This window comes from Tachysurus vachellii, chromosome 14 (assembly GCF_030014155.1).
Source record: "Tachysurus vachellii isolate PV-2020 chromosome 14, HZAU_Pvac_v1, whole genome shotgun sequence".
Lineage (NCBI taxonomy): Eukaryota > Metazoa > Chordata > Actinopteri > Siluriformes > Bagridae > Tachysurus > Tachysurus vachellii.
This window is the reverse complement of record NC_083473.1, coordinates 3,413,472-3,435,971: the sequence shown is the minus strand read 5'-3', so window position 1 is coordinate 3,435,971 and position 22,500 is coordinate 3,413,472. Positions and strand designations below refer to the sequence as shown.

Here is a 22,500-nt window from a genome sequence, read left to right as displayed (position 1 = left end):
GTAAATATCAGATACTTTAAGACTTTTACTTGGGTAATATTCTAAAAGGTAACTTTCACTTCTACCAAAGTCTTTTTCTAGTACGATACTTTTACTTTTTTACTTTTACTCAAGTATTGCTTTCTAGTACTTTATACTACACTGAACAATTCTGGTGTGATTTACATCATAATATTAACAAAACAATGTGAGTTAAAAATGACTCATCTGGAGAAAAATCTGGACTAAAATTCCGGAGGTACTCAGCTAATAATGACACTATCTCATGTATCCCACATGTAAAAAAACAGTCTGTAAAAACCTGTGCTCAAGTTAAACCCATGGCTAGTTTACAGAGATAAAGGCATTCCTTTGTCCATCGATTCCAAAAATCAAATCTTCATGGTCTGTTTTATCTGATGCTTTGCAAATTTTACATCACACACACTCAAAGCTGAATGATCTAGAGAGACATCTTTCTGTGTGTTATGACACAGCTGACAGAGCTCCAGCTCAGAATCCCTGTTGCATTATAAAGTCTTATAATCTGCTTAGAATCCATTAAAATGTCTGTTTTTAGACTAGACAATAGATATTATTATAGACAATAATACAGAGAGTAAGAATTAGTCTTCGTACCTGTGCTGTGCTGCCAAGAGGAACCAAGTGAAATTGAAAGTTCTTGATCTCACTTTAAAACACTTCCTTCTTTCTTCTACTGATTCGTAAGGATGAACGGGATTCACACACATTAAAAAGAAAAGTAGAGTAATATTCGTCCTGTAGAAACTAGAAGTGCACTGAAACTGGAAAAAATGAAAAATTAAGGCGAGATTAATTTTTTTCCTCACCACTGTCGATTACACCACCACTATTATGCTGTTGAATTCTTTACTCTGATTGGTCAGAAGGTGTTGATACAATTTTCTATATCAGCAGCTCTGACAGCAGCACAGCTACAAATCACAGGTTTATGTTTAAACGTGATCGTTCTATAGTACCAGCTTACAGCCTCCAGTGTTAGTGATGGAAACAGTTAACAGTTAACAATGACATGTTAAATAAAATAAAAAGAAACTGGTGTAACTTCATCACACCATTTTAAGTAATTTGTGATTAGTTGACCTCTAACATGTTTTATTCCTGTTAAAAAAAACTCGCTTTAGATCTGATTTATTGTTGTTGAAAAGCTAGACGGTTTTATGTGGAGTAGAAAAGGTGTGGGCAAAACAAACCGCAAGCATTCATTTGTCTAAACTGGCTGTGCTGTACACTCCTGAAAAACAGGTCCTGGAGTGGAGTCACTTCCATTTAGATCTACATCCTTAAACCTCCAACCTGGAAATTTGTCCAAGATTTGTCTAAATACTTTGCATAGAGATCCCTGAGCTGAGTAAAGATCATGTTGATTATAGTTGTATGAAAGTGTTGGTTCCAGATGGGATATTTCACTTTAGTGTTCAGCTGCAACAATGCAACACCTTTCACAGAACTGGAGGCCGCTGCAGGAGAACCAGATCACACAGATAACCAGATACGTGTTTTTTGTTTAAATAGGAGCGCAAATATTTGCTGTAGTGGATGAGGCTTTCAGATCCATTCAGAGCTTTTTTTACAGAACAGACTAGGAGCAAATTGTGTTACAATACGGATTGTCGAATAATGAAATCAGCTTCACAAACATCATTCGTGATGCAACACCCAGTGAGCAAGTCTACAGTGACACCGGCAAGGCACTAGACTACCTAACATAGAGGAAGAAGATAGACGAAACATCAGTGTTTATTTTTATTGTATACGAATTATGTACTAATTATCACTGGAATGTTTGCTGTAAGGCCTGTTCTGGCCTCAGCATGTCTGAACTAGGAACTTATAGACCTCAATATAGCAGGAACAGGAGCTTCTAGACCTCAATATGACAGGAAAAGTAGCTTGTAGACCTTTATATGGCAAGAACAGGAGATTATAGACCTCAATATGGCAGGAACAGGAATTTGTAGACCTCAATATGGCACAAATATGAGCTTGTAGACCACAATATGGCAGAAACAGGAGCTTGTAGACCTTAATATGGCAGGAATATGAGCTTGTAGACCAAAGTATGGCAGGAACGAGAACTTGTAGACCTCAAAATGGCAAGTACAACAGCTTTTAGATCTCAATATGGCAGGGACAGGAGCTTGTAGACCTCAATATGGCAGGATCAGAAGTTTGTAAACCTCAATATGGCAGGAATAGGAGCTAGTAGATCTCAGTATAAGAGGAGTAAGAGCATGTCGACATAAATATCACAGGATTAGGAGCTTATAAACCTCACTGTGGCTGGAGTAGGATCATGAAGGCCTCAGGAAAGCAGGATTAGGAGCTTGTGGAGCTCAATATGGCAAGATTAGAAAGATATAGACCAATATGGCTGGAGTAGGAGCTTGTAGACCTAAATGTGGCTGGTGTAGGAGCTGTTAAACATCAGCATGGATGAAGTAGGAGCTTGTAGGCCTCAGGATGAAAGTAACTGGAGCTTGTAAGCCTTAGGAAGGCAGGAATGTGAGCTTGTTGGCCTCAACATGACTGGAATAGGACTTTGCTGGACTCAGAATGGAAGTAATAGGAATTTGTAGACCTCATGATGATGTGATTAGGAGCTTGTAAGACAGCATGGTGGAAGTAGGAACCTGCAGACCTCAAAGAGGTAGGAGAGGCCTGTAAGGCCTCAGGATGGTGAAAGTCTGAGCTTGTAGGCCTCAGCCCCATGCTGAATACATCCCATAATCTTGTGCTCTATTATATCAGCACATTATCATCTAGTACTTGCTAATATTATGAACAGCAGCTACGTTAATTCCTCTCCACTGCTTCTCTCTTTCCACCCATCCCGAGGCATCCAGAAACTGTACCAGCTCCGATTGTATTTTGTGCCAAGAAGATTTTGGACCTCCACTGAGACGAGGCCGACTCTGTGAGAATCCTGAGGCATCTAGAGATCTACCAGCTCCAGTTAGACTCTGTAATACTAAAGAGGAGATGTGAACTCCATGTGATCTTTTGCATCTACACAACATTTATCAGACTGTATATTTATAATCACACCCACAGTGTCACCCATATGAGGATGAGGTTCCCCTTTGAGTCTGGTTCCTCTCAAGGTTTCTTCCTTTACCAATCTAAGGGAGTTTTTCCTCCCCACAGTCACCTGAGTCACCTCAGACTTGCTCATTGGGGATAAATACATACACATTTAAATATATCTGATATTAATCTTGAATTTCGGATTATATTAATATATTATATTTTTACTTTATATTATTCTTTATAATAACCTTTGTTATATGTTTATGTTCTGTAAAGCTGCTTTGAGACAATGTCAATTGTAAAAAGTGCCATACAAATAAACTTGAATTGAATATCTTAGATCAGAGTTTGTAGATGTAACAGGAGATTATAGAACTTTAAGCCTATATATATATATATATATATATATATATATATATATATATATATATAGATATAGATATAGATATCTATATCTATATATATATATATATATATATATATATATATATATATGACTTCTTCTGAAGTCATCTAGTTGATTATAAATAGATATTAAACATTTCTTGCATGTCGTGAAATAACGTCGTTGACAGTGCTCTTGAGGAACGACAGAGACAGGAGACAGGTATATCCAGTCCATGGAAGCCAGTATGCAAAATATGTGTTAGAGACAAGCTTACAGGAAACTACCTACTAAACAGGAATTATTATCCTCCTAGATGATCCTGTGTACAACATCACCAGGCTGCTGTTTATTGCATCACAGGCTGATATTTAATTCTACACACACACACTTTTATTCCTTTGGTTCATTTTATTTTTAGTGTATGTGTGTGTTTCTAGACTGGAAACAGAAGCCCAGACATTTTCTTTGCTAGTGGAGAGGAAACATTTCTGGAATGATATTTGAACCAGGAAACAATCTCCTCAAAGTTTACAGCGTCGTCCTAGTTCACGGATAAAGTCTTGGCTAGTGTGTCTTGACTATCTCTACGTGTTCAGCAAAATATCCACATTCTATACATTATAGGGAAATAAATTCATGTATCAGTGTATTAAAAAACTGCGGACTCTTTGCTAAAGCTAGCTAACCTGATAACTAAGTAAATTAGCTGTGCGTAAATAGCAACACATAAATAGATACACTAACTATTAAATGTAACTTATTTAATAAATAAATTCAATATTTTATAGATATCTGGCTAGCATTACACCGTAGAGTTGTCATTGGAGTAGCTGAACAGAAATAGCTAAATAACTGGGCATCTCCTCAATCACAACACCAGCTCGTATATCCTACAGACGTCACGCTGGAAGCTAAAAGTCAGGAAGTAAATTATGCAAAGTCTGTTTCGATACACAACACCGTAACCAGGCCTTATTTGAATGTTATTTGTGTTCTCAATAACAGTGGGTTGTATTAGAAACTGTGTATTATAAATTAATTATCAATTATTTGAATGGCAAATGGATTTGGTTAAAATAATAATAATGATAATTAAAAAAAAAAAAAAACAGCTATGGTGGCAGCAGAGGATTGTGGGTTATAGTGTTAGATTCATGTGGGATTCATTTCCATGAAACATGATGCAGAAAATACATTTGTGTAAACTGACAGACACACACACACATACACACACACACACACACACACACGCACACACACACACACACAGTGAAATAAAATCAGTGTTGGGGGTTTTATGGCTGCAACCAAGACAACATCACAACAAATACACACACGCTGTGAGCTTATGTCTCTGACCTTTAATAAGCACCGTTTCATACAGTGTCTATGACTGAAGAAGGGAGTAGGGACACTATCTAGTGCACATTACACTGAATTAAGTAGGGACACTATCTAGTGCACATTACACTGAATTAAGTAGGGACACTATCTAGTGCACATTACACTGAATTAAGTAGGGACACTATCTAGTGCACATTACACTGAATTAAGTAGGGACACTATCTAGTGCACATTACACTGAATTAAGTAGGGACACTATCTAGTGCACATTACACTGAATTAAGTAGGGACACTATCTAGTGCACATTACACTGAAGGGAGTAGGGACACTATCTAGTGCACATTACACTGAATTAAGTAGAGACACTATCTAGTGCACATTACACTGAAGGAAGTAGGGACACTATCTAGTGCACATTACACTGAATTAAGTAGGGACACTATCTAGTGCACATTACACTGAATTAAGTAGGGACACTCTCTAGTGCACATTACACTGAAGGGAGTAGGGACACTATCTAGTGCACATTACACTGAAGGGAGTAGGGACACTATCTAGTGCACATTACACTGAAGGGAGTAGGGACACTATCTAGTGCACATTACACTGAAGGGAGTAGGGACACTATCTAGTGCACATTACACTGAAGGGAGTAGGGACACTATCTAGTGCACATTACACTGAAGGGAGTAGGGACACTATCTAGTGCACATTACACTGAATTAAGTAGAGACACTATCTAGTGCACATTACACTGAATTAAGTAGGGACACTATCTAGTGCACATTACACTGAATTAAGTAGGGACACTATCTAGTGCACATTACACTGAATTAAGTAGGGACACTATCTAGTGCACATTACACTGAAGGGAGTAGGGACACTATCTAGTGCACATTACACTGAATTAAGTAGGGACACTATCTAGTGCACATTACACTGAAGGGAGTAGGGACACTATCTAGTGCACATTACACTGAAGGGAGTAGGGACACTATCTAGTGCACATTACACTGAATTAAGTAGAGACACTATCTAGTGCACATTACACTGAATTAAGTAGGGACACTATCTAGTGCACATTACACTGAATTAAGTAGAGACACTATCTAGTGCACATTACACTGAATTAAGTAGGGACACTATCTAGTGCACATTACACTGAATTAAGTAGAGACACTATCTAGTGCACATTACACTGAATTAAGTAGGGACACTATCTAGTGCACATTACACTGAATTAAGTAGGGACACTATCTAGTGCACATTACACTGAAGGGAGTAGGGACACTATCTAGTGCACATTACACTGAATTAAGTAGGGACACTCTCTAGTGCACATTACACTGAAGGGAGTAGGGACACTATCTAGTGCACATTACACTGAAGGGAGTAGGGACACTATCTAGTGCACATTACACTGAAGGGAGTAGGGACACTATCTAGTGCACATTACACTGAAGGAAGTAGGGACACTATCTAGTGCACATTACACTGAATTAAGTAGAGACACTATCTAGTGCACATTACACTGAAGGAAGTAGGGACACTATCTAGTGCACATTACACTGAATTAAGTAGAGACACTATCTAGTGCACATTACACTGAAGGAAGTAGGGACACTATCTAGTGCATATTACACTGAAGGAAGTAGGGACACTATCTAGTGCACATTACACTGAATTAAGTAGAGACACTATCTAGTGCACATTACACTGAATTAAGTAGAGACACTATCTAGTGCACATTACACTGAAGGGAGTAGGGACACTATCTAGTGCACATTACTCTGAAGGAAGTAGGGACACTATCTAGTGCACATTACACTGAAGGAAGTAGGGACACTATCTAGTGCACATTACACTGAAGATAGATAGTGTCCCTACTTCCTTCAGTGTACTTCCTTCCCTACTACTTCCTAGATAGTGCACATTACACTGAATGAAGTAGGGACACTATCTAGTGCACATTACACTGAAGATAGATAGTGTCCCTACTTCCTTCAGTGTACTTCCTTCCCTACTACTTCCTAGATAGTGCACATTACTCTGAAGGAAGTAGGGACACTATCTAGTGCACATTACACTGAAGGAAGTAGGGACACTATCTAGTGCACATTACACTGAAGATAGATAGTGTCCCTACTTCCTTCAGTGTACTTCCTTCCCTACTACTTCCTAGATAGTGCACATTACACTGAATGAAGTAGAGACACTATCTAGTGCACATTACACTGAATTAAGTAGAGACACTATCTAGTGCACATTACACTGAAGGAAGTAGGGACACTATCTAGTGCACATTACTCTGAAGGAAGTAGGGACACTATCTAGTGCACATTACACTGAATTAAGTAGAGACACTATCTAGTGCACATTACACTGAAGGAAGTAGGGACACTATCTAGTGCACATTACACTGAAGATAGATAGTGTCCCTACTTCCTTCAGTGTACTTCCTTCCCTACTACTTCCTAGATAGTGCACATTACACTGAATGAAGTAGGGACACTATCTAGTGCACATTACACTGAAGATAGATAGTGTCCCTACTTCCTTCAGTGTACTTCCTTCCCTACTACTTCCTAGATAGTGCACATTACTCTGAAGGAAGTAGGGACACTATCTAGTGCACATTACACTGAAGGAAGTAGGGACACTATCTAGTGCACATTACACTGAAGATAGATAGTGTCCCTACTTCCTTCAGTGTACTTCCTTCCCTACTACTTCCTAGATAGTGCACATTACACTGAATGAAGTAGGGACACTATCTAGTGCACATTACACTGAATTAAGTAGAGACACTATCTAGTGCACATTACACTGAAGGAAGTAGGGACACTATCTAGTGCACATTACTCTGAAGGAAGTAGGGACACTATCTAGTGCACATTACACTGAATTAAGTAGAGACACTATCTAGTGCACATTACACTGAAGGAAGTAGGGACACTACTGAAGTACTCAGAAACACAAACACTTAAATTAAATAAAAAGACTAGTGTAAATTGTGATAAGTAAATATTAACACTAACACTGTACATGTGTATAGTGAGTATGATCAGGTAATAATACAGAAAACTATGTGAACCAACGTGGGTATTTTCTTGAAATAAAATAAGACACTATGTACTGAATATTAGCGCGGTCATGTTATGACTGAGGTAAAAGAGACGCTATTAATACACACGTTTGCACTCACTGCCCCTTCTGGATGGATCTGGAATTTTCCAGATGCGCTAGTGAGTCAGATCATTTGACTCAGCTAACTAGTAAGAGTAGGGGCACGGTGGCTTAGTGGTTAGCACATTCGCCTCACACCTCCAGGGTTGGGGGTTCGATTCCCACCTCCACCTTGTGTGTGTGTAGTTTGCATGTTCTCCCCCTGCCTCGGGGGTTTCCTCCGGTTTCCTCCCCCGGTCCAAAGACATGCATGGTAGGTTGATTGGCATCTCTGGAAAAATTGTCCCTAGTGTGTGAATGTGTGTGTGTGTGTGCCCTGCGATGGGTTGGCACTCCGTCCAGGGTGTATCCTGCCTTGATGCCCGATGACGCCTGAGATAGGCACAGGCTCCCCGTGACCCGAGGTAGTTCAGATAAGCGGTAGAAGATGAATGAATGAACTAGTAAGAGTCGATTTTTCTGGATCAAAAGCTTTTTTCAGTGTTTGCTAGTACCACACACAAACACACACAAACACACACACAAACACAGACTATTGTGCTATTCAGCTAACTAATTAGAGTTGACTTTAAAGCGTCTCATGGGCTCTTTTTTCTTAACCAAAGTTTGATATCATGGCCAGTGTTTGTAAATATCACACAACCACACACACACACACACACACACACACACACATACACAAGAAACACAACCTCACACTCCCTTTTTAATAAAGATTTATTACACAGGTCAGGCAAATATACATTTACACAATCAATCCTCACCTCTCTCTCTCGGCTGTGTCTCAAGTTAAATAACTCAAGAGTTCAAGACAAACACACACACACACACACACACACACACACCGTGTTCATTTCTGAATTTAAAAGAAAAATACTGATATAGTATAAGAACAACGACAATAACAATAATTAATTCTCATAACAATACTCAAATATTGTAATGCTTTTGCAACTTTTGTCTCTAAATTCCGTCACGCAGTCTTTAAGGTGCAACACGACGACTCTGGATGACGTTGTGGATTAAACTGAACACTGCTGCACCATCACACGCAGTGAGAAAGACAGAGAACACTGGGTTTATTTTCTTATATGGTACATAAGTAAGATGAAGGTCCACGTCTTTCTGTCTTTCGGTTAAACTGGTCTCTCTCTGACGGTTTGGCACACACACTCCCAGCGCTCATCTGCCTCGTGTACACGGCGCTAAAGCCTCGTCTGGTTCCTCACAGCACTTCTGTAGGACACAAGAGAGAGATTAAAACACTCAGTTAATTCTTACTTTACTGATAGTTTCCATTTACTTTCAACTCATTAAAGGACTAATTACATAAAGGGGGTGAATACTTATGCACTCAAAACAACAGCTACTTTGTGTAGAATCATGACGTAAAATCCCTACGACATAATACTTATAAACAAAGATATTACACAGTAAATAAAGATCCAGAGAAACCTGACATGTGGGATGTTTCCTCTGCCAGGAGGTTACGACTCTGAGCTTGTGATCACAGTGTCAAAATCTAATGGAAACCGACAAGGGACCACGATCTCCATGTCTCTGAGCATCTCCACCCTTCACTGAGCTTACAGAAGGAGTTTAATATGTACAAATGACTAACTGTAAGCGTGTACTCCTTATGTACGGCCGCCACTGCTGGGCCCCCGATCGAGGCCCCTGACCCTCAATTACTCAGTTGTATAAAAATTTGATATATAAAGTAAGTTGCTCTGGATGAGAGTGTCTGCAGAAATGCTGTAAATAAAAAAAATAATAAAGTGCATTTTCTTATATTTCTTATTTACTGTGATGTTTATTTATTTTAGATATGAAATCAAAGGCGTTTCTTATCCTGAAACGTTATCTTAGCTTTTAAATATTTATAAATGTTAGATCAGACTCTCATTAATATTAAAATATAATCCTTAATCAAAATTTTCATTAAAGAATGCTTTTGAATATTAGGAACGTTAAGAATCCATCTTTGACTCCGTCTCTGTTTCCTTTATAAAATTAAAACGATTGACATCGTTGTAACTCGTATAAATGTTTTCACCTGCCACATGCTGAGGTTTCATCGGCCCTGCCTTTATAATGAAGGGCTCTCCTCCTTCGAAGGCCATCATGGGGTCGGTCGTGATGCTGCTCTGTGATTGGCCCTGCCCGTTGCTGCTGCTGCTGCTGTGATTGGTCAGCTGGATGATCTCCTCGAAGTCAGCTGTCCTGTCAGACGACAGGCCGTTGTGGTGTCTGGTGTCCTGGACACCGTTTACAACAGGAGCTCCAGATGTCCAGGACACGGGGCTGAGAGGAGAAACAGTACGGGAGGTTTAACGTGTGTCCGCTTCATAAAGACTCACCTTAGATTCATTTAAACCTATTTAAATAATACGATTCCTGTAGTTTGACAGAGCGGTACTGTTTAATGTCCAGTTAATGTCCAGGAACGAACTCGTCCATGTTATGCTACACTTCATTTCCATTATGTTTAGCATTGTGTGTACAAATCAGTGCGCGCAGCATGTCGTTTACCTGGTGTTCAGCTGTCCCTGGGAGTTTAAACCCGGAGTGCCGTTGCTGTGATTGACTGACGGATTCAGAGCAGTGACGGAACCTGTAATAAAGGTTATGAACAGATTTCGATTGATGTGAAGGTTTACTGATGTTCTTGATCGGTATCTGTTTGATAAAGTGGACAGTGAGTGAGTGTAACAGTCAATATGCAAAGCGGCTTACTCGTGTCTTTGCCGTTGAGCTGCGCTGGAGCTTTGGCCTCTTTCTGCACAGAATGAAACAGAGACGATTAGTTTTGTTTTCTTCTTTTATTCTTTGCTCGTGTGCGACATCACGTTTATTTACGTGGGTGTTAAAAAGTTTTGATTAACGCAAGTCTGTTGCACTGCTGGTGTAGAAAAGTCTCTAAGCTGTTGGTGCTGCTCATCTCTAAGAAGTTGCAAAAGAGAAAAATAATAATCCATAGCAAATTTTTGAGCTTGTGGAAAGTACTGGATTCTGATTGGCTGACAGATGTTGGACCGCAACTATGGTAACGAGGAATTAGTTTTTTACCTGATGTTTTAATGTTAATGTTGGAGCTCACCTTGTCTCCTGCGTCGCTCTTACGGGTTCTCTTCATGATTTCCTCCAGACGCTGGACACACACACACACACACACACACACACTTGCCGTGGTTAATGTAACGTCCAGTGTGTAATGGACACAATCTATTAATCTAACATTATAACCGGTCTCTCACCTTCTTCCTCTCCAGACGCTCCTGTTCCTCTTTCTGAAAGTGCTTCTCCCTTTCCAGACGCTGACGCTCCGCCTCTTCTCTGGCTTTCGACTCCGCCTCCTCTCTCTGAAAAATAAACAAGGACTAATAAACTAATGAGGTAGTTCCTCATCCTGCCACCAGGTGGAAGAAGGGTTCAACCTTCTCCCCATTAAGCCGTGTCTCGTTGTAAGTTTAAAATGAGACGTAGATGAATCGTTTCAGCTCATTTACAGAGGCTGCGTCCACAAACCCTGTCACATGCCCCAATGGGGCAAAAAATAATTATGACAGTGTCCTTGTTGTTCAAAATGATGTGATTATATCACCGAACCTCACCCCATGTGTGACACAGCAGGGTGTACAGCAGGGTTGTCATGGTAACCAGGTTCTCACTGGTCATGCTGGCTTCCTATTTTTCTTCTCGTTGTCACTTTTAATCTCAGACCCACACAATCAGTTTTCTGGATTAAACTTAATCGCCATAATTGCATGTGATGCCTGAGCAGGGAGCAGAGAAGAAGAAGAAGTGTGTGTGTGTTTGTGTGTGTGTGTGTGTGTGTGTGTGTGTGTGTGTGTGCCCAGTGATGAGGAAGTCGCGTTTATTAAATCTGTCATCACAAAGCGGATGTAAAATTTAGACCGATTTTTTTTAAACTCCATTCTGTAATAACTACAAGCCTCTTATTATAATGAACCTCCAGCTGCCTTTGCTCATTTATTTCTAGCTAAACATTTACATTTACCAAATTCACCTGCTGAGAGCGTGGAGCGGTGAGGAGACACGAACAGCATGAAGCTGCAATGTCACCGTGAAGGACACCAGCTGGAGACGTCCCACCGTCTCTTTCATTCTGTCCCTATGTCCTTCTCTCTTTCTGTATGTCTCTCTCTTTTTCGCTGTTCCCTTTTACATCTATTTCTCATCTATCTCTTACAGTCCACTTGTCCTTTTCTGTCTTTCCATCTTTTCTGCCCCACAACCGCCCTCTCATCCTCTTCCTCCCTTGTTTCTCAAAATGACACCTTCCACTCCTTTGCTTTTACCCCCCCGCCCTCTTGCTCTCAGTCTCTCTCTCTCTCTTTCTGTCATAGCTAGTGTCTGCGTGCTGATCTAATGCACCTTGGTACGTTCTGATTTCCCATTAGATTGAATCCTACAGAAAGCAAAAGGAGAAAGAACAGAAAAGAAGAGAGAGCGAGAGAGACAGAGTACTTTTTTGCTATGTAGTTATAAAGGAGCTGTTCTGGGGTGGGAGACGGCCGGAGGATCGAGGTGGCAAAACCGTGCAGACTTGCATGCAGCATTTCTTTTGAATAACGATGTAAAGCTTCTCCGTTCCCACGACAATCACCTGTTTCTGGAGACGCATGTTCTCCTCCTGCTCGGCGTGAGCTCTCTCCTGCGCCTCCTTCTCCTCCTGCAGACGCTGTCTCTCTGTCGTTAACCTCTCCTCTTCCTCTCTGCGCTTCCTCTCCTCCTCCTCACGCTGGGCACGCTCTTCCTGTAGAGCTCTGAGACACACACACTTAAACATGTTAAAAGGTAAAACATTAAAAATGTTAAAAATAAACACAATAATTACAGACCAACAAATATAAATGAAATTAAAAGAGATCTGTATTCATATCAAACTCAACTAAAGTGGAGACTTTATATTATATGACTGTTGTTTGTATACAGATTTAAAGCACCTTGTAGTATCAGTGGACCTGTTTTATAAGGATTTCATTCATAAGTGCTGATGCTGTCACCTTGGTAAATGGCATTCACACATCCACTCTCACATTTGCATAATATACTCGCACATCCACATTCACATACTGTATACTCCCATGAACATAACATACTCAGAAATGTTCATATAAAGCCCGATCTCATTCAAATAAGATCCTCTCACATTCACATAAAATTCTTACATTCACATAAAACTCGTACATTCACCTAAAACTCTCACATTCAAAAAAAACTCTCACATCCAAGTAAGACACGTTCACATAAAACTCTCAAATTTACATAAAACTCTCACATTCACATAAAACTCACATTCAAATAAGATCCTCTCACATTCACATAAAACTCTCACATTCACAAAAAACTCTCACATTCAAATAAGATCCTCTCACATTCACATAAAACTCTCAAATTTACATAAAACTCTCACATTCACATATAACTCACATTCAAATAAGATCCTCTTACATTCACATAAAACTCTTACATTCAAAAAACTCACATTCACAAAAAAACTCACATTCAAATAAGATCCTCTCACATTCACATAAAACTCTCAAATTTAAATAAAACTCTCACATTCACATAAAACTCACATTTAAATAAGATCCTCTCACATTCACATATAACTCAGATTCAAATAAAATCCTCTCACATTCACATAAAACTCTCACATTCAAATAAGATCTTCTCACATTCACATAAAACTCTCACATTCACATAAAACTCTAAAATTCACATAAAACTAACATTCAAATAAAATCCTCTCACATTCACATAAAACACTCACATTCACATAAAACTCTCACATTTAAATAAGATCCTCTCACATTCACATAAAACTCACATTCAAATAAAATCCTCTCACATTCACCTAAAACTCTCATATTCACATAAAACTCACATTTAAATAAGATCCTCTCACATTCACATAAAACTCTCACATTCAAATAAGATCTTCTCACATTCACATAAAACTCTCACATTCACATAAAACTCTAAAATTCACATAAAACTAACATTCAAATAAAATCCGCTCACATTCACATAAAACACTCACATTCACATAAAACTCTCACATTTAAATAAGATCCTCTCACATTCACATAAAACTCACATTCAAATAAAATCCTCTCACATTCACCTAAAACTCTCATATTCACATAAAACTAACATTCAAATGAAATCCTCTCACATTCACATAAAACTCTCACATTCACCTAAAACCTTCTCATTCACATATAACTGACATTCAAATAAAATCCTCTCACATTCACATAAAACTCTAAAATTCACATAAAACTAACATTCAAATAAAATCCTCTCACATTTACATAAAACTCTCACATTCACATAAAACTCTCACATTTAAATAAGATCCTCTCACATTCACATAAAACTCACATTCAAATAAAATCCTCTCACATTCACCTAAAACTCTCACATTCACAAAAACTCTCACATTCGAATAAGATCCTCTCACATTCACATAAAACTCTCACATTCACTCTCATTCAAATAAGAACCTCTCACATTCAAATAAGATCCTCTCACATTCACATAAAATCCTCTCACATTCACATAAAACTCTAAAATTCACATAAAACTAACATTCAAATAAAATCCTCTCACATTTACATAAAACTCTCACATTCACATAAAACTCTCACATTTAAATAAGATCCTCTCACATTCACATAAAACTCACATTCAAATAAAATCCTCTCACATTCACCTAAAACTCTCACATTCACAAAAACTCTCACATTCGAATAAGATCCTCTCACATTCACATAAAACTCTCACATTCACTCTCATTCAAATAAGAACCTCTCACATTCAAATAAGATCCTCTCACATTCACATAAAATCCTCTCACATTCACATAAAACTCTAAAATTCACATAAAACTAACATTCAAATAAAATCCTCTCACATTTACATAAAACTCTCACATTCACATAAAACTCTCACATTTAAATAAGATCCTCTCACATTCACATAAAACTCACATTCAAATAAAATCCTCTCACATTCACCTAAAACTCTCACATTCACAAAAACTCTCACATTCGAATAAGATCCTCTCACATTCACATAAAACTCTCACATTCACTCTCATTCAAATAAGAACCTCTCACATTCAAATAAGATCCTCTCACATTCACATAAAATCCTCTCACATTCACATAAAACTCTAAAATTCACATAAAACTAACATTCAAATAAAATCCTCTCACATTTACATAAAACTCTCACATTCACATAAAACTCTCACATTTAAATAAGATCCTCTCACATTCACATAAAACTCACATTCAAATAAAATCCTCTCACATTCACCTAAAACTCTCACATTCACAAAAACTCTCACATTCGAATAAGATCCTCTCACATTCACATAAAACTCTCACATTCACTCTCATTCAAATAAGAACCTCTCACATTCAAATAAGATCCTCTCACATTCACATAAAATCCTCTCACATTCACATAAAACTCTAAAATTCACATAAAACTAACATTCAAATAAAATCCTCTCACATTTACATAAAACTCTCACATTCACATAAAACTCTCACATTTAAATAAGATCCTCTCACATTCACATAAAACTCACATTCAAATAAAATCCTCTCACATTCACCTAAAACTCTCACATTCACAAAAACTCTCACATTCGAATAAGATCCTCTCACATTCACATAAAACTCTCACATTCACTCTCATTCAAATAAGAACCTCTCACATTCAAATAAGATCCTCTCACATTCACATAAAATCCTCTCACATTCACATAAAACTCTAAAATTCACATAAAACTAACATTCAAATAAAATCCTCTCACATTTACATAAAACTCTCACATTCACATAAAACTCTCACATTTAAATAAGATCCTCTCACATTCACATAAAACTCACATTCAAATAAAATCCTCTCACATTCACCTAAAACTCTCACATTCACAAAAACTCTCACATTCGAATAAGATCCTCTCACATTCACATAAAACTCTCACATTCACTCTCATTCAAATAAGAACCTCTCACATTCAAATAAGATCCTCTCACATTCACATAAAATCCTCTCACATTCACATAAAACTCTAAAATTCACATAAAACTAACATTCAAATAAAATCCTCTCACATTTACATAAAACTCTCACATTCACATAAAACTCTCACATTTAAATAAGATCCTCTCACATTCACATAAAACTCACATTCAAATAAAATCCTCTCACATTCACCTAAAACTCTCACATTCACAAAAACTCTCACATTCGAATAAGATCCTCTCACATTCACATAAAACTCTCACATTCACTCTCATTCAAATAAGAACCTCTCACATTCAAATAAGATCCTCTCACATTCACATAAAATCCTCTCACATTCACATAAAACTCTAAAATTCACATAAAACTAACATTCAAATAAAATCCTCTCACATTTACATAAAACTCTCACATTCACATAAAACTCTCACATTTAAATAAGATCCTCTCACATTCACATAAAACTCACATTCAAATAAAATCCTCTCACATTCACCTAAAACTCTCACATTCACAAAAACTCTCACATTCGAATAAGATCCTCTCACATTCACATAAAACTCTCACATTCACTCTCATTCAAATAAGAACCTCTCACATTCAAATAAGATCCTCTCACATTCACATAAAATCCTCTCACATTCACATAAAACTCTCACCATCACATAAAACAATCACATTCATATAAAACTCTCACATTCACATAAGATCCTCTCACATTCAGATTAAACACCCTCGTGTTCTCCCACCTGTTTCTCTGCTCCTGCTCCAGTCTTTCCTGCTCTTCTCTCTCTCTCTGCTCTCGAGCTTGCCGTCGTTTCTCTGCCAGCACTCGGGTCGCCTCCTCCGGGTCTGTAGTACCTGCTGTTGACTTGGTAACCGGAGGGCTGGGGTCAGGTGGAGAAGTGGGTGTGGACTCCGGGGTCTGAGGAGCTGCTGTGATTGGCTGCGTGGCAGGAGCTGGCATTACAGGAGAGGTAGAGACTGTGATGGCAGGAACTGAAATGATAAAATAGAGGGGAAATTAATCATTGAAGCCTAAACATCATTTTCCAAATCCGTTGTACTCGACAGTGCTGCTCACACTCACTCTTGGCATCTTTAGCAGGTCCGGATTGTTTCTGTTCTTTCTTTGTCTCTGTCACAGTGATGGGGTTGATGGCGGGGGGCTGCACTCGAGCCGGAGTCTGTGCGCGTCTGGGTCGACTTTTAGTCCCTGGAGGAGTTCGTCCTGAGGTGGAGATGGATGGTGGTTTGGGGGATATGGCAGGACTAGGGGACAGGGGACGACTCCTGGGGGGTGCAGGGGAGGAAACCCGGCTCTTAGGTTTAACATTTGTGCTGCAAAAAATTACAGATTTGTATTTGTGAATATTTCAAAATATTACCTTAACAAGCTTCATAATTATAATCAAACTCAAGCTTATTTACTCGAATAGCTTTTTTAACTTAATCTAGTTACACAGAAACAGCAAAGAATTCAGACTGCAGTAATGACTGTGTCCATCCCATAATAGACTGTTAATGTGTATCCGTTTGCCGACTCACCTGAGCTCAGGTTCAGGTCGTGGGATCGACTGGGACTGTCTCTTCTTCTGCACTTTCTCTTTACTGATGGCGTTCTTCTCTTTTTCATTCTCTCTCTCCTTGTCCTTCTTCTCCTTTTTAGCCTGTCAAAAGCAAAGTGTTTATATGTAAATGTGTGTACCTGTAGTGGGAAACATCAGAGGTATGTGTCTGTAACTTTGTGTAAGATTATGTGTGTGTGTGTGTGTCTGTGTGTGTATGTGTGTACCGGTGTGGAGTTGCGTCTGCGTTGGCGCTGTGTGATGTCTGGTGTGCTTGAACTCCAGCGGTCTGTGTTGTGCTGGTGGGAGCAGGCGGCTAACGGAGACGCAGACGGAGACCGGGAACACTGATCTGAGAACACACACACACACACACACACACACACACACACACACACACACACACACCGTCACCTAGTCATTCATCCTGATTGCACAGACACTTTGAATGTATAATCAACAGACTGAATATATAATCACTGTTTTTAGCTGATTTAAACTCTACCGGTTGTTTATATTGAGCATATCAGTGTTCTGCTATCACACTGTTAATCATATCAAATTACCATTTAAAGATTTTATATTTTGTATTTTTTTATTAATTATGCAAATTCATGCACATCTGAAAAACAGCCTCATTTGCATAAATACATGTAGTTTGAAACACAAAAAATGTTTGTCGGAATATCTGCAAAGATTAATTGTGTGTGTGTGTGTGTGTGTGTGTGTTACACTCACTAGGGTCGCTGCTGTTCAGGAGTGTGGCGGCGCTGCGGCTTCTGGCCAGGAAAGACAGTGTTGGGGTCATGAGTCTCTCCACGATGCGACTCTCCCATGGGCTCAGGCGCAGACTACGAGCTGCCAGAAGAGGGTGCTGTTAGTCACCACACACTACAACCCACACCAACTCACACACACTGCTCTCGAGTATCTGAATTCAGTACACACTTCTGATCCAAATGTGATATAAAAAAAACATTTCAAAGGTGCACTGTAAAATCCACAATATTTGCAAATAAGTTTAAAAAATATTGCACAAATGATGTGAAACCTAAAACATTCAGAAATCATTTTAAAGATGAAGCAGAAGGTAACTTCGCAATATTTAGCAATGAATTTTATTTGTTAAGTAGGAAGTACTGAGTGGACCTGCAATATATACAGTGGGTGGAGCTAAGCAGGTCTGTTCTAACAGTGGGTGGAGCTAAGCAAGTCTGTTCTAATAGTGGGTGGAGCTAAGCAGGCCTGTTCTAACAGTGGGTGGAGCTAAGCAAGTCTGTTCTAACAGTGGGTGGAGCTAAGAAGGTATGTTCTAACAGTGGGTGGAGCTAAGCAAGTCTGTTCTAACAGTGGGTGGAGCTAAGAAGGTCTGTTCTAACAGTGGGTGGAGCTAAGCAGGTCTGTTCTAACAGTGGGTGGAGCTAAGCAGGTCTGTTCTAACAGTGGGTGGATCTAAACAGGTCTGTTCTAACAGTGGGTGGAGCTAAGCAGGTCTGTTCTAACAGTGGGAGGAGTTAAGCAAGTCTGTTCTAACAGTGGGCGGAGCTAAGCAGGTCTGTTCTAACAGTGGGTGGAGCTAAGCAGGTCTGTTCTAACAGTGGGTGGATCTAAACAGGTCTGTTCTAACAGTGGGTGGAGCTAAGCAGGTCTGTTCTAACAGTGGGAGGAGTTAAGCAAGTCTGTTCTAACAGTGGGCGGAGCTAAGCAGGTCTGTTCTAACAGTGGGTGGAGCTAAGCAGGTCTGTTCTATCAGTGGGTGGAGCTAAGCAGGTCTGTTCTAACAGTGGGAGGAGTTAAGCAGGTCTGTTCTAACAGTGGGTGGAGCTAAGCAAGTCCTGTCTAACAGTGGGCGGATCTAAACAGGTCTGTTCTAACAGTGGGCGGAGCTAAGCAGGTCTGTTCTAACAGTGAGTGGAGCTAAGCAAGTCTGTTCTAACAGTGGGTGGAGCTAAGCAGGTCTGTTCTAACAGTGGGTGGAGCTAAGCAGGTCTGTTCTAACAGTGGGTGGATCTAAACAGGTCTGTTCTAACAGTGGGTGGAGCTAAGCAGGTCTGTTCTAACAGTGGGTGGAGCTAATTTAAGTGATAGAATTTTATCTAGCCAGATGTAGATAGCGATATTGAGAATATTTTTAAAGGAATGTTACAGTAGTAGAACAAATCGCAAATGGATGGTTTTAATTAGGAAATTAAACACACACACACACACAAACACACACACACACACACACACACACACACACACACACACACACAGCCTTTGAAAGCAAATTATCTGTGTCTTTGCAGGAGCAATAAATATATTCAAGGTCATCATCTATGGGCTGGTATTCTGCACAACACTGTGTTGCTAAGCAACAACTGTTTTCCTCCCTCACTGCAGCAAGATGTCCAGCTGTACAGATGCCAGATGCTGTACCTATATAATGTAGACATTTTAAAGTGTGTGTGTGTGTGTGTGTGTTTGTGGAGAAATGGAAGTCAGAATTTCTATTTAAACAACAGCACAGCTGAATTCTCTAATCTGATTGGTCGGAAGGTATTCATTAGTTTAGAATAACAACACAGCTGTAACATAAAGACTCTTGTTTGGAGACATTCTCAGTAAAATGAGACGTGTTTTGTTTGTTGAGAGAAAGAGTGTTGTGCCACATTACACCACCACGGTGTGTATCATTTTCATACAATCACACGGCCTGTTTTTTACACTCTATATTATGTCACTTGTGTTAATGTTTATGATTGTGGATATTCCCAAGATGACCCGGCGTGTCTGAGGATTGTTCAACACTGAGCACACGCACTTTACGCATCATTACTCTGCTCACCAAACCTTACAACACCATGCAGTTTTGTTCAGTCCAAAGGTCTGACGTTGGTAGATATTTCGATTAAAGAGAGCATTGTGGAAATTTGATTTTTACCCAATCAAATGGATATTTTTCGTTTGGGAGCATGTTATTAATCCTTAGAGACGTCCCAATTCCTCGTTAATGTGTTATATCACGTGTGATATTTATAATTGTCACATTCCAACACTGCACGCCACAGACAGCGGGAAAGGGTCGACCCAAAACAAACACGACGGTGGAAAAGGAAGTGACTCATGGAAATAAAAATAAAAAACAACAAAAAGCACAACCACCACCACCACTACCAGCAACACAACAACAAATAACCACCATATCACTGCCAAACCACCACCACAAGCCATGAGATTAGAGATGTGTGGGCTGATGAGGAACGCAAAATTACCCACAATGCAACACAGGGGGAAAGGGATTGACTGTGAGAATGACTAAAGATCACCAAGCACAAGCAGGCAGGCAGGCAGGAGGGTCACCAGAAACGACGGATTAACACACACACAAAAAAAATGATTTATAAATAAAGATGGAGTCTGAAGGGGGGGTGGGGGTGGGTCACGTACGCTGCTTGAGCTTACTTCGTTTGGGCGAGTTCCACAGCGTCGCCGACGACTTGGACAGCCTGTTGCTAATGACAGGCTCTGTCTGCCGTGGCAGGTTTACGGTGGAGGACGAGCATCTGCCTGCACCAGAAAGAACGCAACACACACCCACACGCGCACACACACACACACACACACATACATATACACACACGTTCACACAGGAACCCAGAAGGGAAGGAAACTGACCCGGTGTTGGAGCTATGCCAGCAGGATGGCCTGGAAGCTGACTCACAAGTGTACTCACAAGTGTACCAGATATCACTTATACATACACAGTCATGTGTTCACTTTATGCGTGTAAATATTCCACATGAACAGCACACTCAGTCAGAATGTCCTCTACACATGGAAGTACGGCACAGCAATCGATGCTATGTGTATTTATTCCGTGCGATACATGCTGATCGTTCATACAATTACAGCTAATAGTTAAATGTAGCTAGTACATAGCTGTTTATTTATACTAAGCCTTTCCTTTAGACATTTACCAGCATTTCTGAGAATTTACCAACATAAATCTTTCTAAACTCAGCTATAGGTGACACTATGACTAATTACAGCTAATAGCTGAGGCACTAGCACATAGATTGTTTAAGCTTTTTCCATTAAATTTACCAAAATATTTGAGGTTATTGTTGATCTTTAACACATTATGTTCGATTTCCACTGTTGTATTAGCTAAATATAGCTAATAATTTAGGTCAGTGGTTGGTTAGTTACAGCTTTTCCTAGATGTCTGAGGTAAATGTCGATCTTCCTCACATTTTTGTTTACTTTTCGCTGTCTATAGCTAACTATAGTTTACAGTATAAGTAAACATAACTAATGTCTGATGTAAATGTAGCTATAAGTGACACTATGACTAATTATAGCTAATGACTGAGGCACTAGCACATAGATTGTTTAAGCTTTTTCCACTAAATTTACCAACATATTTGATTTTATTGTTGATCTTTAACTTTTCCACTGTCGTATTAACTAAACAGAGCTAATAATTTAGGTCAATGGTTGGTCGGTTACAGCTTTTCCTAGATGTATGAGGTAAATGTCGATCTTCCTCACATTTTTGTTCACTTTTCGCGGTCTATTAGCTAACTATAGTTTACAGTATAAGTAAACATAACTAATTTCTGATGTAAATGTAGCTATAGGTACTAATTTTATCTAATAACCGAGGCACATTTAGTTAACATACGGTTGCTTAGTCATTCCAAAACTTTTCCAAACATTTACCAGAATATCTTTTTACTGACTATTAGATAACTTTAGGTCACAATATGAGTAAATAGAGCCATAGCTCAGGTAGGTTATCTATTGATAACACTATAACTAATTATGACTAATATCTGCTCTACAATTAGCTAGCACATTGTTGTTAGTAATTAGTAAATATAGTAGTAGTCAATAGTTGTACTACT

General features: G+C 39.1%; 1 protein-coding gene across 6 annotated transcripts in view; it reads right to left on the bottom strand.

The window, feature by feature from the left end:
* Nucleotides 1-8,669: 8,669 nt before the first annotated feature.
* Nucleotides 8,670-22,500, bottom strand: part of map7d1b (MAP7 domain containing 1b) — a 46,148-nt gene continuing 32,317 nt past the window's right edge. For 2 of the 6 annotated variants that reach the window (XM_060886503.1, XM_060886504.1), the window contains 13 exons: nt 21,056-21,160; nt 18,350-18,469; nt 17,839-17,963; nt 17,592-17,713; nt 17,134-17,384; nt 16,793-17,042; nt 12,601-12,760; nt 11,228-11,332; nt 11,071-11,121; nt 10,707-10,749; nt 10,503-10,584; nt 10,027-10,274; nt 8,670-9,206 (listed from right to left, as the gene is read on the bottom strand). In XM_060886503.1, the coding sequence (XP_060742486.1) occupies nt 9,196-9,206; nt 10,027-10,274; nt 10,503-10,584; nt 10,707-10,749; nt 11,071-11,121; nt 11,228-11,332; nt 12,601-12,760; nt 16,793-17,042; nt 17,134-17,384; nt 17,592-17,713; nt 17,839-17,963; nt 18,350-18,469; nt 21,056-21,160 (1,673 nt within the window). In that variant the 3' untranslated portion in view covers nt 8,670-9,195. The remainder of the gene's footprint in view (nt 9,207-10,026; nt 10,275-10,502; nt 10,585-10,706; nt 10,750-11,070; nt 11,122-11,227; nt 11,333-12,600; nt 12,761-16,792; nt 17,043-17,133; nt 17,385-17,591; nt 17,714-17,838; nt 17,964-18,349; nt 18,470-21,055; nt 21,161-22,500) is intronic. The other 4 variants (XM_060886507.1, XM_060886508.1, XM_060886506.1 and 1 more) reach the window with 3 other exon arrangements.